The sequence below is a fragment of the Eretmochelys imbricata genome, chromosome 4 (assembly GCF_965152235.1).
Source record: "Eretmochelys imbricata isolate rEreImb1 chromosome 4, rEreImb1.hap1, whole genome shotgun sequence".
NCBI lineage: Eukaryota > Metazoa > Chordata > Testudines > Cheloniidae > Eretmochelys > Eretmochelys imbricata.
Window position 1 is genome coordinate 66,435,777 of NC_135575.1, and position 14,657 is coordinate 66,450,433.

Sequence of the window (14,657 nt, forward strand, 5' to 3'; positions counted from 1 at the left end):
ACGATCCCATGGTGATCTGGTAAAAGCCTTTATGACAAAAGGAAAGTTCCATTGCTCCTTCTATGAGAGGAGAGGTTCCCGTACAGAGAGCAATCTGTTGCCCTGTTACGGATGGAGTGAGAATGGTTTTCAGCTGTAGAAGAATGGATTCACGAGTACTTTTTCATGGCCTTTCCCCTACCACAGAGTGCTGAGGTGATTGGGGTATCCAACTTGAATTATATGGAAAGAGGACTGGAGCTGGTATCTGAGCAACAAGAAAGTGGGTCCCCATTCTGGAACTGAATTCCAACACTGCGTATAACCATTTCGTTTCAGATATGAACTGTTGGGCAGTTTTATTTTACTGTTGTACCTCTGTGGCCTAGGAGTGTGTGCACACGCACACAAAAAAGCCTAGACAGTTAATCTCCTCTTGGCATTTGTTTACTGATCACGAACAAACCAGCAATGCTTTGGCGTCTATTAGTGTTACAACTATTCCTGTGTTCCTAGGACGCTGTATGCTACAGGTGCTAAGACTTTTTCTGAGATTCAATATAGGCCCTAAAAACCTGTATAGGGACTGGCCTGCTGATGCTAATCACTTTAGTTTTAAGCAGGTTTATTTAGCTAAACTTTCTTCTAGAACAGAGGATATGATTCCCCAGACAGCAAATTGTTCCCCATTTAAAAAGTGTTGCCAAGCCCTACAGCACCAGGACCAATTCTAAGAAGCCAGCCTCCTCCTTCCATCTATCATTTTCTTGCCACTACCACAGTCTCAAGTTGAAATTTTTCAGCTATACCGCTGTGAGGGAAAGTACTGTACCTTTAACCTTGGAAGCGCAGATCCCCTTGATGACCAGCTGTCCCTGGTCATTGCAGCCCATTTGCTCTTTGCATGATAGAAGTTGTCATAGTCAGTGCAATTCCAAGCAAGCCTGCCCCTAGTGTTGCAGCCTTGTAGATCAAGAATACTGGGTGGAGGCTGCCTAAAATTTAAAAAGAGGGAAAATAAATCACCCCTGAAGGTAAGAAGTTAGTTTATTCCTGGTGCCACTATTTTGAGTATTCTCGTTTAGAAATCTTTACATAAGATTTTGATATCTCTAATAGGAAAGGGTTATTAATTCTAAAGACTTGTTGACCAGGGACTTCTGACAAGATTTCTTCTATTAATACTTATGCCTATTCTTCTTCCCCAGAACAAAGAGGAATACAGAAATACGTCAGCTTGTTGCAGTAGAGGATGTAACTTGTAGGTACCAATGTTTCAAGCTATATAAAGTAACAGTCTAGTATTTACACTGTACAGACTAGGCCCACCTAGGGCCAGTGCTCTGTTCTGTCATGCAGGACTTCCAAGTTAGATAACCTGTCTCTTTTCCCTAGCTTGCAGGGAATGGGAGTAGTACCTCATGCTACTCAATGGTAAACACTTATGTGACAGATGCAGAGCTGATATGTAATAGTATTATGACTAATGCTACGTAATTTTATTAACACTGTGACTTGGTCAGTAAGGGGAAGTGTCTTAGGAGTAATGGAGGGTTTACGCGCCTATAATATGTGAATTCAGTGGGGTCTGTGTATGAAAGCGACACAATGGCTTTCCAGAAAAGAACACCCATATATACACTTTAAAAACAGTGGAGCAAGCTGTTAGCTTCAAGGATCCTGTCTCAAACAAGTTGCAAACCTTGTTTTGCTGAAGCTGGGAGCCTGGTGATCAGAAGAGGGCTAAACAGTTAAAACTTTCACTTGTCAGAACTGTCCAGGGAGACAGACGGACAGAGAGGGAGTCTTAAAAAGCTGGACTTTCCCAGGGCCAGGGACACCTTAGGAAAAAGTCAGACATGTACAGTCTGGTTTACTGTTCTTAAGATAAAATATATTTTTCCTCTGAATGCTTTTGTTCTATATGAATAAAATTTTGTTTTAAGGAAGCTGTTGGTCACTGATTACCAGTTATTGTCCCAAAGGGAACAGAATCGCAGAGTCTGGGCATAAGTCAAACCTGCTGTGGTAAATCCTGGTTGATGCACAGTAGATTGCAACACAGGGGCAAGTCTGATAGCGGGAGCATTGTGTGATTCCACTAGAGGCCTGAGAACTAGAGTAGGTGCACTGAGACCAGGAGGGGTCTGAGGTGCAGTCAGCCTGGTAACTTTGACAACCTACACACGTGCTGTAGTTAGTGCCTCTAAGCCTTTGTCTTCATTACAAAATTTGATTGGTAGGACACACGTGAAGAATCAGATTAACTAAACTGATGCAGTCCACAACTTTGCCCTTAATGTAGACAAGGGCAAGCTGTGATCAGCACTGTTATCAACCAATCACGGTTGAACTTCAGGAGCTGTTATCCTATATTTGTGTTCAAATACTCGTTAAGGTTACCATAACTTGTCACCATGACACAGTTTACAGCTCGTCCTTGTCTATTCAGACTGCAAAATCCTTGCTCAGTAATATCATGGCTAGCTTAACTTTTCCCTCCTTATATTCTAACATAATCAGATTTGTAGTGAAAATGAGACCTCAGACTCTTAGGGTATGTCTACATTGCAATGTAAGCCCAGGGTTAGTGGGACTTGAGTCAGCAGATCCTGGGTTAGAGAACCCAGGGCTTGACCATCCACAATGACTGTCAACCCTAGATTAAGAATTTTCTAACCTGGGCTCAAATCTGGGGCACTAGTGTCCAAAGTGCTGCACGTAGACACAAGTCAAACCAACTGTATTCCAGACTCCTTTTTGCCCTCCCAAAATGTGGCCACTCTATCCCTTTGATTATGATGCAGCGTGGGAAAACTTGACTGTCCACGCTGTACGTTATAGGAAGTTTGAACAACCAGCCAACACATCCTGGCCAGCATCATTTTGGTCCACATTCTCCCAGCTACCAGAGCCAGCAGTGTGGATGAGGTGCCTTTTGAAGAACTCTCCCTTGTGATTTCACTCCTGTTTCAGGAAACAGGCAGATACGCTGGGGGACATTTTCTGACCCACTGGAGGCACCTGACAGAGCTTCTGATGGAGCAGGAGGAGGAAGACACAAACATTGCAAATTCAAACTGATGCTGCTTATGATACTCTGTATTGCTGCTGATGCCCCCTTCGCAGACCGGAGCTTCTGGAGCAGGGCCACAAGCACACACTGGTGGGACCACATTGTCATACAGACCTGGGGTGGCCAAAAATGGATCCAGGACTTTTGCATGAAGGAAGATACATTTGTGAACCGTTTGCCTCAACCTTTCTACTATAAAGACACCCACATGAGGGCAGCCATGCAAGTCCAGAAGCGGGTTGCTATAACTGTCTGGAAGCTGACTACCCCAGATTGCTACAGGTCCTTTGCCAACCAGTTCTGTATTGGCAAGTTCACTGTGGGTAATCAGGCATGTGATTTATCTCCAGAGATGGGCATTAAAGATATTCCTGAAGTAATAGCTGGGTTTCAGAAGATGGAGTTTCCAAACTGCTCAGGGACCATTGGTGGGACTCATGTGCCCCTAGTTTGCCCTCCTCAACGAGCACATGAGTACATAAACCACAAAGAGTACTACTCCATACTACTCCTCCAGGCTCTTGTGGACTACAGAGGTTGATTTATGAATGTCAACATGGGTTGTACTGGAAATGTTTGTGATGCCATGGTTTTTCACCTATGGGAAATCTACACTCCTGGACAAGCTGGGACACTATTCCCACCAAATGACATTGTAATAAATGGAGTTACTGTCCCCACAATTGTTCTGGGGGACCCTGGGTATACCTCCTTTTGCTTTGGCTTATGAAACTGTACCCTGATTTCAAAGGCCTGAGCAAAAGGAGGTTTAATTAGACTCTCAGCAGGTGTAGAATGGCTGTTGAATGTACTTTTGGCAGATTGAAAACCCACTAAAGATATTTAGACAGATTCCAGTGTCATCAATGCTGTGTGCATTACTGTGACTTGCTGTGCTCGCCAGTCTTTGTGAAGCCAGAGGTATCCATTTCCCCCTGAATGGGCCTATGACAGCAAGGGGCCACTGAATCAGTACCCGCAGCCAGAAAGAGCACCTACTACAGCTGGAGCTGCATGCATCAAGACGACAGAAGTCAGGGATGCTTTGTGACCCCACATTTTGGATTTATGTGGCTGCGTGGAAGAGGGAGAATAGTGCCTTTATGGATGTGCTTGTGGGGGAGAAGGATCTGATAGATTGTGGTGGGTTTTCATTGCTGAGGGAGAGGTGGGGGGTTGATTTCCATGCAATGTACTTATGAATGACCTGATTGCTTATCAAACGGAGAGGGACATTGATTCACAGTATGGACTGATGCAAGGAAGTGATTGATGTATGGATTGATGTAACTAACTGTACTGAGGAATAGTCCCTGATCATGTGTTTACCTTTATTTTAAATACACATTGTATGATGTGATGCAGTGAAAGCAATAAACTTTCTTGATAAAATAAAAGGTTTATTTATAAATATGGATTAGAAAAACACACCATTAACCCATTGCCAGGCAGGCCAGCTGCCATTATCACACTAAAACACCTGTAACAACAACAAACCCTTAAAAAGACTCAAAACAAATCATAAAGTGCATGAACAAGTGAAAACAGTGAAACTATGTACAAGATAAAACCCCCTACTGTTGAATGTCCCCAGGCCCCCCATTATCCTTTCCCTTCCTTCCCTATTTGCTGTGCACTTAGTGCCAGGGGAAGGAGCTCAATAGGGAAGACTACATGGGGCACAGTTGCCCTGCCCTGCTATTCATAGGGCCTGATTGCATGGGTCACCCAGCCATGGATTTGTCCCAGCTGTCTCTTGACTGCATCACAGGGTACCATGGAGGGGACTCAGGCCATGGTCTGGGTTATGCGGCAGGAGCCGATACACTGTCAGCCATTAGAGATGTCAGCTGTTCAAACAGCTCTTTCTGCAGAGCTCTGTCATCCTCCCTTAGCTGCCATTCTTGTTCCAGGAACTGCGAAGCAAGAGCCTGCTCTCATGTTGAAATCCTGTCCTCAAGCTGTGCAGCCAGCCTGAGCCTTTCCTCCTACCTCTTGCCATGACTTTCCTCCTAGTTGTAAATCCCTCTGTCTTTTGTACTGGACCTGCTTGTTGGGTCTCTCCAGAACTTCAACCAAAAGTTCATCATGAAAACGCTTCCTCTTGGAATGGACCGTGAAGGTCTGCTGATCCAGGTTTCTGCTGCTGTGTAGATAAGTGGTGGAGAGGTACCGCAGCTAGTAGAGGTTGAGGGGCTTTGGAGTAGGACAAGACACAGTCGGTTACTGTCTCAAACTGCTCAGTGCAGGAGTACAGAAAAAAATCCCAGCGGAATTCCAAGGGCATAACATGTCCAAACTGAACTTTGGTATGTTGTGAGAGGGATGTTTCAGACCACAGACGTTCCCTGAGCACTGCCAGTTTAATTGCAGAGACAATGGTCAGTTAAAATCAAAATGGCTTCCCCATGCCAAAAAAATTGCAGAACAATTTGGGATTACAGGGGAGGGAGCACTCTGTGGCTGTGCTACAGAAGAGTTTTCTGTGATTTCAGGCCTTCCACATTTTGGAGGACATAACATTTCTTCTTAGAGTGCTTGCTCATGTCCATTCCAGTAGGGGTGTGCGTGTGCTGTATGCACTATCATTGGAAGGTTTTACCCTAACGGTACCCAGCGGATCGGCTGTGGAGCCCCCTGGAGTGGCACCTTAAATGCAGTGTGTATATAGTCCCCTGCTGACCCGCTGCCTGCTCAGTTCCCCTTTGTCAGATTATTCTGGCAAGATGGAAGTCCCACAGTCGGAGAGCTTCCTGGCACAGGGGAGAGGAGCGAGCACCATCCTGTTTGTTTATACAGAGCATCGCTGTGGTGTTGTCCATCACTGAGACACACTTGCCCTGAAGATGGGCCTGGAAAGTCTGGCAAGCCAGGTGAACGGCTCTCAGCTGTGACATTGATATGCAGTGATTGTTCTGGTTGTGACCACAGGCCTTGAGTTCTGATACTGCCCACACCCATTGGAATGGACATGAGCAACACATCCTGAAGAACAAAGTTACGAGATGGTAAGTAACTGTTTTTTGTGGTGCCCCATTGGCAAACAAAGATGTTATTCCAAGCTGCAAGTGGGAAACCAGCCATCTATAAAATCAAAGTATTCAGATGTATAGTGACTGAACAGTATGAGTGGAGTAAACTAGTCAGCTGCAACACTGGCCTTGGAAAAAACACCTGTGATGGGCTGTTAACCCATACAAGCCTGGAAAGGGTTAATGAGGCTAAAAGGGTCCAATTAACCAAACAGGCAATAGTTGAGGGGAATTAGATGGCCTAAGTAACACTCAAATGATGACAGAGCCTGGCTGAGAAGGAATGCAGGGGCTAGAATAAAGCCAGGAAGCTGGCAACAGAAAGGGGCTGCAAAAGAAATAGTTCACAGTCACTCCCTGGGAGTAGGGAGGTGTGTTTGAGGCTATGGAGTTCAATACTCTACAGTTACCCGCTGGGACGAAGGAGTTTGAGTTGGTATATCCAGAGGGGAGAGCCAAAAGCTGTAGGAAGGAGACCAGGGAAAGAGCAGCAGCTGCCACAATTGCCAGGTATAGGGCCTCTGGACTGGGAACACAGAGTAGTGAGCAGGCCTGGGTCCCCCTACCAGCCACAGGGGAAGTGCATGAGAAGACCACCTGAGACCATTGGTATGGAAAGACTTTGACATTCCAGAAGGGATAGTCTATAGTGACCTGGCTGACGATCCAAGTCAGGAAGACAGAGCACCCTGAGTTACAGGGAGTGAGAAAAACAGCAGCACATGCAGCGAGCAGTAGAAGGGGACGTCAGACCTGACTGGAGATAATCCCTAGATGTGGCCCCTAGGGGTGAGTAGAGTGCCCTGTGACAACGCTCTTCCTCAAAATGTGACTACCTAGCTGATGTTCCTCCTACAGAAGAAGTTTGCAGCTAGCAGCCCTCAGGATTGGGTCAGAATTCAAGGGAAAATCAAGAAGGGAATTTAGGGAAATCAAGAAGATGCTGCATTAGCTTTCACATGGCTTAGTCTGTTATGACTGGATGCTTATACACAGCTCCACTGCCATCCTCCTTATCCTCTCTCCCTGGCCCCCTGCCCAGCACATTTCTGCATAAAATTTCAAACCCCAGTTGTATTTGGGACAAATGATTTTGTCACCTGTGGACTACATGGGCTACCTTTAACTAAAATGGACTAGATTTCTAAATAGAACACATTGCTACTTTCCTGCCACCCCACAGTTGACTGTTTCCAGCTAGCTTGTTACACCGTTAAATGGTTATAGAACGGTGAAAGTCAAGGTATGGCAACATAAGGTCATCATGCACCACTGTTGACTCTGTGCTCGATGCAGTACCCAGCCCCCAGTCCAACTCATAAAATGGGCATGATGTTGGCAAGTTGCCCAAGGTATGCTTCTTGTCCCTTTCAGTACTCAGTCTTGAGCCACTTAATCTGCTCCCTACGCTGGTCACCAGTCAAGCACATTTCCAATGCTGTCAGCTTCTTTGTTGTTTGCTGGTATGTGTAGTCATTCCTGGTACTCTTACTAAAATCCACCGTTTTGCTGGCCACACACCAGAGATTAACCAAAAGCTGGTTGTGCTCCTGTAACCATGAAGCAGCATGCCTCACAGAGGACTTCTTCTGGTCAGCTTCCATTGTAAACACAGAAGGGTCTCCAAAGGTGTTTGCAGCTTGTCAGTCAGCAATAGAAGGGTTAAATGCTGACTTGCTGAGCTCCTGCTCTAAAGCAAGGGGTGTTTACATATCCCTGGAGTGACTTGATGATTCTTGGGATAGAGAGGACAGAGGAAGTCAGCACATGGGATTGTGGGATACTTTTGGTGGCCTCCTAAGATCTGAGTCGGGCGGGGGGTGGGGGGGCTGTGTCTACACTGTAAAGCAAGAGGGTTTGAACCCTGGGTCCTGGCTTGACTGGGGCTCAAACCCTCCAACCCCTGCAGGCTCCTAGGACCCTGGGTCCAACCCAGAGTCTGAGAGATTTGTGTAGAGAAAGAGAGAGAAGTGGGATTTGGTCTCAAGATGAGTCTGAGCCCAGGTTTACATGGCAGTGTAGACATCCTCTTGGGTACTTACATGGCCCCCGTTATCTTAGTGTGTCAACTCCTCACAATCTTTAATGTATTAACTCACAGAGGTAGGGAAAGTAGTAGTATCCTCATTTTACAGACAGTTACAGAGAGACTAAGTGACTTGCTCAAGGTCACACAAGAAGTCTGGCAAGGGAGGGAATTAAACTCTCACGTCCCAGGTAAGTGTCCTAGCACTGACCATCCTTTGGACATGCTGCTCTGGTTAAAAAGATGGATGGTCATTACAGCTTAAACATCCAGGCAGCGATTTGCCAAACAGATATGTTTCTTCCATCCTAATGCTTTTTCATTTTTGACTCACGACTAGCCAACAATATTTTTTAAAAGTTACTGCTGATGAATGAAATTTTGTAAAAAAAAAAAAAAAATTGTTTTAAAACAATTCTGCAAGTGACTTGTTCTGGGTACTCTCTTCCCTGTTACTGTGTTTGCACAAAAATAGGATTTATCTTCTGTAAGAATTTACCTGCTTATTTCTCACCAGAAGTCAGCATCAAGAGATGACTGAGGTCCCAGAGGTTTATGACTTCAGGTGAGAGAAACACCTACAGAAGCTGATAACCAGCCAATGAGCAAAGGTCTGGGGTTTGGCCCCCCCACAGTAGAAGCTCTCACTAGATGACTGGACCGAGTTGAGGTTATGCCCCATTATGGTAGGCATTGTAGCAACCAAAAGCAGGAGAATTGCTGTCTCAAAAAGCTTACAATCTAGTGCAAAGTACAACAGGGAGTTTGTGATGTGGGAGCTGGAGCTGGGACTTGGCCTCTATATTCCATGAGTTTGCCATCAAGCATCCCTTAGACTGCAACAATGTTTAATCCCTGCTGATGGTTGCAGGATTCAGACTGTGTGACCTATAGGTAGAAGGCCCTCTTTGGCTCATTCACAGTGACTCCTGTCCTGCTGCTAACAGTATGCCTTTGAAAATATGGATTGATAAGTTTATATATTAAATTAAGCTTGGCTTTTTTTGGAGCTGACACAGGCAGGGGTTTTTTTTAGTGTCTGCACACAATGGCAAAATCTCCCAAATATTGCTCTCTGACTCAAACACAGTCTGCCATACCTTATTCAGAAAGGTACAGCTCCCCTTAGCCCCACACAAATATTAAAAATGCAGAAGTAAAATAAATATTAGCAAATCATCCTGACACTACATGCAGGGTCCTTATACTATCTGTTGCACAAATATGTATATTTTTTTCATTCACAGGTAATCACCACAGCTTGAACCCACAACCTTTAGAGCTACAGTATAGACTTCTTACACTTCAACTAGAGGAGTTGTTGGTGGGAAGGGGAAAGGATGGTGTTAACCTCTCCGTGAATCAGCCCACAAGGGCGAAGACGACGACACATGTTGCCAGTGCATTACATATTTCTTTGAGGGATAGCAGTGGAATGCTGGGCATCAGGCCTGGGTTTTTTTCACGACTGTGAAAGCAGACTGTGGTCTAGTAATTACAGGCAACACAGCCAAATGTAACAATAGCCACGTTTGGGCCTTCTGCCTCAGACATGTGGATGTAAATTATTATTATTTCCCACTTGAGCTAAAGAAGCAGTTCTCTTAGCATGGAAGTCCCAGCAGGGTCATAAGCTTCTATATGTGCTCTAGCTGTAGAGGTGACACTGTATCAGTGTGGATAACATAAGCACCTAATCTAGCATGTTTCTTCTAAAAGCCTTTAGCAATGTGGATGACACTTGGCTCTTGTATATTAGAGTTTGAAATAGTACCTAGAGCTCCAGGGCCAGCCCATGACATTTTGGCACCTGAGGCCAGGAGCTCAAATGACGCCCCCATGCCTCCTCGCTTGGGTCAAAACTTTGAAAGGTCTCATTTCTGCCTTCTTCCTGTTCTACTCCTCTCATGGTACTGCTCCGCTACCTACCCTAATAAAGGAGAACTAACAACTTAAAATGCCTTGTTCAAAAAATTTTAAGTAACACTTAACTTTCAAACGCCTGAACAGCAAATGTAACTTTTCTTGTCCACATAGTAAACACTGGCATTTTTATCTGTTTGAATAATTAAAGTAGTGCTTTTCGTGCCTTCTTGGTTGCAAAGATTTGAACTGCTTCCTGAAGGTCCACAGTCTGGGCCAGCTCATGCTCTGTTGAGATGGTTGCAAGACCAACCAGGCTCTCCTGTGTGATTGTGAAGCGTAGATGTGTTTTTATTAACTTCAGCTTGGAGAAGCTGCGTTCTCCACTGGCAACTGTTACAGGAAGTGTTAGAAGTATGCGCAGAGCAACAAAAGCATTTGGAAAGAAGGTGGTCATCTTATCTGTGCACATATATTCCAGAACAGCCTTTGGAGCTGATCCTGCTGAAATGTATCTTGAAAGGGCTTTCAGTTCATCACCTAAATCACTCGCATCAATATAGGGCATGTCACCATGTGTCAACACTGTCTCTCGTACCCTGCATTGCTAGTGTAGATCATCTTCAGGTATAGTGAGAAGTTTTGGAAGATCATACAACATCCCAAATATATTGCTATGTTGCTTGAACTGCATGAAACGTTCTTCAGCTGACTGTATTGCACAATCTAGCACCTGGTTAAAGAATTCAACTTTGAGTTGTTGTTTGGGTCTCTTATAGGATTATCCCGGGCCTCGTAATCAAAATGTCTTCTTCGGTGACTCTTGTATTCTTGAATGGGCGGGGAAATAGCTTCAGTATGAAGTTCCTCTGCCAACTTCTGTGCACTCCTCATAACATTTTGAAATCCCTCATCTGACAGGTAAGACTGTAGGTATGACTTTGCTTTGTCCAGTTGTTCCATTGCTCCAGATATATCAAGGTCAACACCTTGGAGTCTCTTGCTTACAACATTTATTTCAAACAGTATGTCATGCCACAAAACTAAGCCACAGAGAAATTTGAAGTTATGTATGTTTCTGGTGATTCCATTTCCCTTTGCCACTGTTCTCCCACGAACAGTTCCTGTCATAGCATTATCCTCCATAATGGTAACTATGGCATCATCTATCTTCCCAATTTGGTGTTTGATAGGCTTTATCGCCTCCACTCGACTTTCCCATTGTATGGCACTCAGTGGTTTCAGTGTCAGAGAGGATGTTTCCAGATGTTGCTTCAAAATTTGCCATTGATGAGAAAAATACATACATGCTTTGAATTACATTAAAAAATTCAGCAGCCTCACTAGAAGCTGATGCTGCATCACTGACCACCAAGTTCAATGAATGAGAACCTGCATGGAACAAAAAAAGCTAGAGGGTTTAACTCTCGGATCCGTGTCTGCACTCCTCTGTTCTTTCCTCTCATGTTGGCACCATTATCGTAGCCCTGACCTCTCATGTCAGCTATCACAATTCCTGTATCTTCCAGCTTTTTAAGAAGCACATTTGTCATACCAGTTCCTGAAGTGTCATCAATGTCAATAAATTCTAGAAAATGCTCTCTGACAGTCACCATTGCAGGGACATTTTCACTAGGTTCTGTTGTTCTTACAAAACACACCATTAAAGTTATTTGTTCCAGATGGCTGATGTCAGGTGTGCAGTCCAGAACAACAGAGTAATATCTTGCTGACTTCAGATCTGCCACAATCTTCCGTTTGAAGTAACTGTATGATCTCATTTTGAATTGTTTTCCCAAGGTAGTGGTGTGTGTACATTTCTTGGGTGGTGACTCTCTTCTTAAATGTTCCTGGAGTACAACATCAAACTCAGCCATCAGCTCCACAATTTTAAGGAAGTTTCCGTGGTTTGGCACATACAGCTGATCTGAAGTGCCACACGGTGCTAGGTTTTGGGTAGCAAGCATTCTCACAATGGCAATGAGCCTTTTCAGAACATTTTGCCAGTAAAAAGACTCTGATGCAATCTTCTCTTGATGCGGATCATCTATGGTGGCCTTTAACCTTAGTCTCCTCTCAAGCTCTTTCCACCTATGGAATGCTCTCTGGTGATCTGCTGCCTTCTCATGGCATGCCAGATTTCTAGCCAGATTTTTCCAGTCCTTTGTTCCTGTAGAACCCAATGTGGCTGGAACATTAGACTGGAAGAGTTTGCAACAAAAACAGTATGCAGCACTCTGGGTTTTTGAGTACATAAGCCCTGGCCTCTCCACTTTGTCACCATTGGGGATTTCACTCCAGTAATGTGTTGGATGGAAACTTCTATTTTCATTGTCTTTGGGGAACATTTCATTGTCTTTGGGGAACAAGTGAACATTCACTTGCTGTGGCCCATGCAGTACAAGGAAGTCCCTCTGCTCAAGTGGGTCCACAGTCCTGGATCGTCTAGACTTAAGGAACTAAACTCAGCAGCAGCTGTTACTTGCACCTCCACCACACTCTTCTCTGATCTACACTTTTTTTCAGGAATGTGCATGGTTACATCCATTTGAGATGGAGATATGGATGCTGCAGTAGCTGCCAGGTCAACTGCACTTTGACTAACTGGAAGATCAGGCATCTCCTCACTACTCACATCCTCACTGGGGCCGGAAGGCTCACCGTGAACATTTGTGTCTATGTATCTCAGGAGAGCTCCTTCCTGCTTAGATAGAAAAGCTTCCTTTGCTTTCTTTCTTTCTTCTGAATGCTGCCCAGAGGGGCCTTTTCTTCTTTCACTCATGACTGCTGTTCTGTGCCAGCTATAGTGGCTCTCAACACTCAGTTGAAGGGGACAAATAAGCAGGCTGGTAGCAGGGCCTGAGTGAGGGAAGATATCAGCATTTTAAGGGCCTAACTGGCTCCTACTACTTCAATTGATTGCCTGTTCTCCTCAAGAGGGTTCAGGAAGCAGCAGGAAGCAGGAAGCTCCCTGAGAAGCTGGTGTTAATCAGTCCAGGCTCTTAGGGGTGCTAGAGAGGTACATAAGAGGCTCCTCCTCTCTCTCCCTGCAGCTCCTGCTGCTTTCTGTTATTCCCTCTCACCTTTTCTCCTGCCTGCCTGTTATGTCTCTTGTGCCCTCCTTCCTCCAGCACAGCACTCCACCATCTCTGTGCATCTAGAGCAGAGAAAATATATATGCACCAGCAGCAGACACAATTTTCTACACTCTGGGTCCTAGTGGCGCCTCCCCACAGTCTGGCACCTTAGGCGGCTGCCTCAGTTCACCTCATGGTAAGGCCAGCCCTGTAGAGCTCTAGCTGAAGTGACTGGATGCAAGTTGTTAATTATCTGTGAGACTGATGAGTGACAGTGACATCCTGTGATAGGGTGTTCACCCGACACTAGCCCCAAAAGGGTTAATGTGGCTCAGATGAAAGAGAGAACCCCATGCACCACTACAGAGTAGGGACCGAATGGCTCGGCAGAAGTTCTGCAGAAAAGGACCTAGGGGTTACAATGGACAAAAAGCTGGATATGAGTCAACAGTGTGCCCTTGTTGCCAAGAAGGCAAGTGACATTTTGGGATGTATACGTAGGGGCATTGCCAGCAGATCGAGGGACGTGATCGTTCCCCTCTATTCGACATTGGTACTGTGTCCAGTTTTGGGCCCCACACTACAAGAAGGATGTGGAAAAATTGGAAAACGTCCAGCGGAGGGCAACAAAAATGATTAGGGGACTGGAACACATGACTTATGAGGAGAGGCTGAAGGAACTGGGATTGTTTACTCTGCGGAAGAGAAGAATGAGGGGGAATTTGATAGCTGCTTTCATCTACTTGAAAGGGGGTTCCAAAGAGGATGGATCTAATCTGTTCTCAGTGGTAGCTGATGACAGAACAAGGACTAATGGTCTCAAGTTGCAGTGTGGGAGGTTTAGGTTGGATATTAGGAAAAACTTTTTCACTAGGAGGGTGGTGAAACACTGGAATGCGTTACCTAGGGAGATGGTGGAATCTCCTTCCTTAGATATTTTTAAGGTCAGGCTTGACAAAGGCCTGGCTGGGATGATTTAGTTGGGGATTGGTCCTGCTTTGAGCAGGGGGTTGGACGAGATGACCTCCTGAGGTCCCTTCCAACCCTGATATTCTATGGTTCTATGATTCTATGGGGTTAAGTAACCTGGTAGGCCATACCTGGGAGAGAGTTAGGCTTGAGGCAAGCACTGAATGAGCACGGAGCCCAGCTGAGCAGGAGCAGCAGGGCTGGTATAAGGCCAGGAAGTGAGGCAGAAGAAGGCTGCAGTGTGGAAGCCTTCAATTTCTCTCTGGAGAAAAAGCAAGAGGCAGAAACCTTGAGTAAAAGTAGAAGCCCTGGGATCCTGGCCCTGAAGGAAAGGTTTACCCAGAAGATGGGTGGAGTGGAGGCCTGATAAAGGTGGAATAGGAAACAGCCCAGGGATATGGCAGCAGGGATGATGCAAACCTTTGCCACTGATCCAAGGGTTCCTGGGCTGGAACCTGTTGTAGTGGGTGGATCTGGATTCCCCTACCAGCCACTGGGGAAGTCGCATAGCTTGGTTGGCATAGCTATTGCCAGTGCACTGAGACTTTGATACCCCAGAAGGGGAAAACTATAGTGACCTGGTCAGAGATCTGAGCCATGAAGAAGGAGCACCCCGAGTGACTGAGGGGAAGCGC

At 45.4% G+C, this 14,657-nt stretch overlaps 1 protein-coding gene across 1 annotated transcript in view; it reads right to left on the reverse strand.

Annotated features, from left to right (window-relative positions):
• SPMIP2 (sperm microtubule inner protein 2) overlaps positions 1-14,657 on the reverse strand; it is a 66,202-nt gene that overhangs the window by 9,932 nt on the left and 41,613 nt on the right. Inside the window, exon 4 of the mRNA XM_077814490.1 lies at positions 812-974. Coding sequence (XP_077670616.1) covers positions 812-974 — 163 coding nt within the window. The remainder of the gene's footprint in view (positions 1-811; positions 975-14,657) is intronic.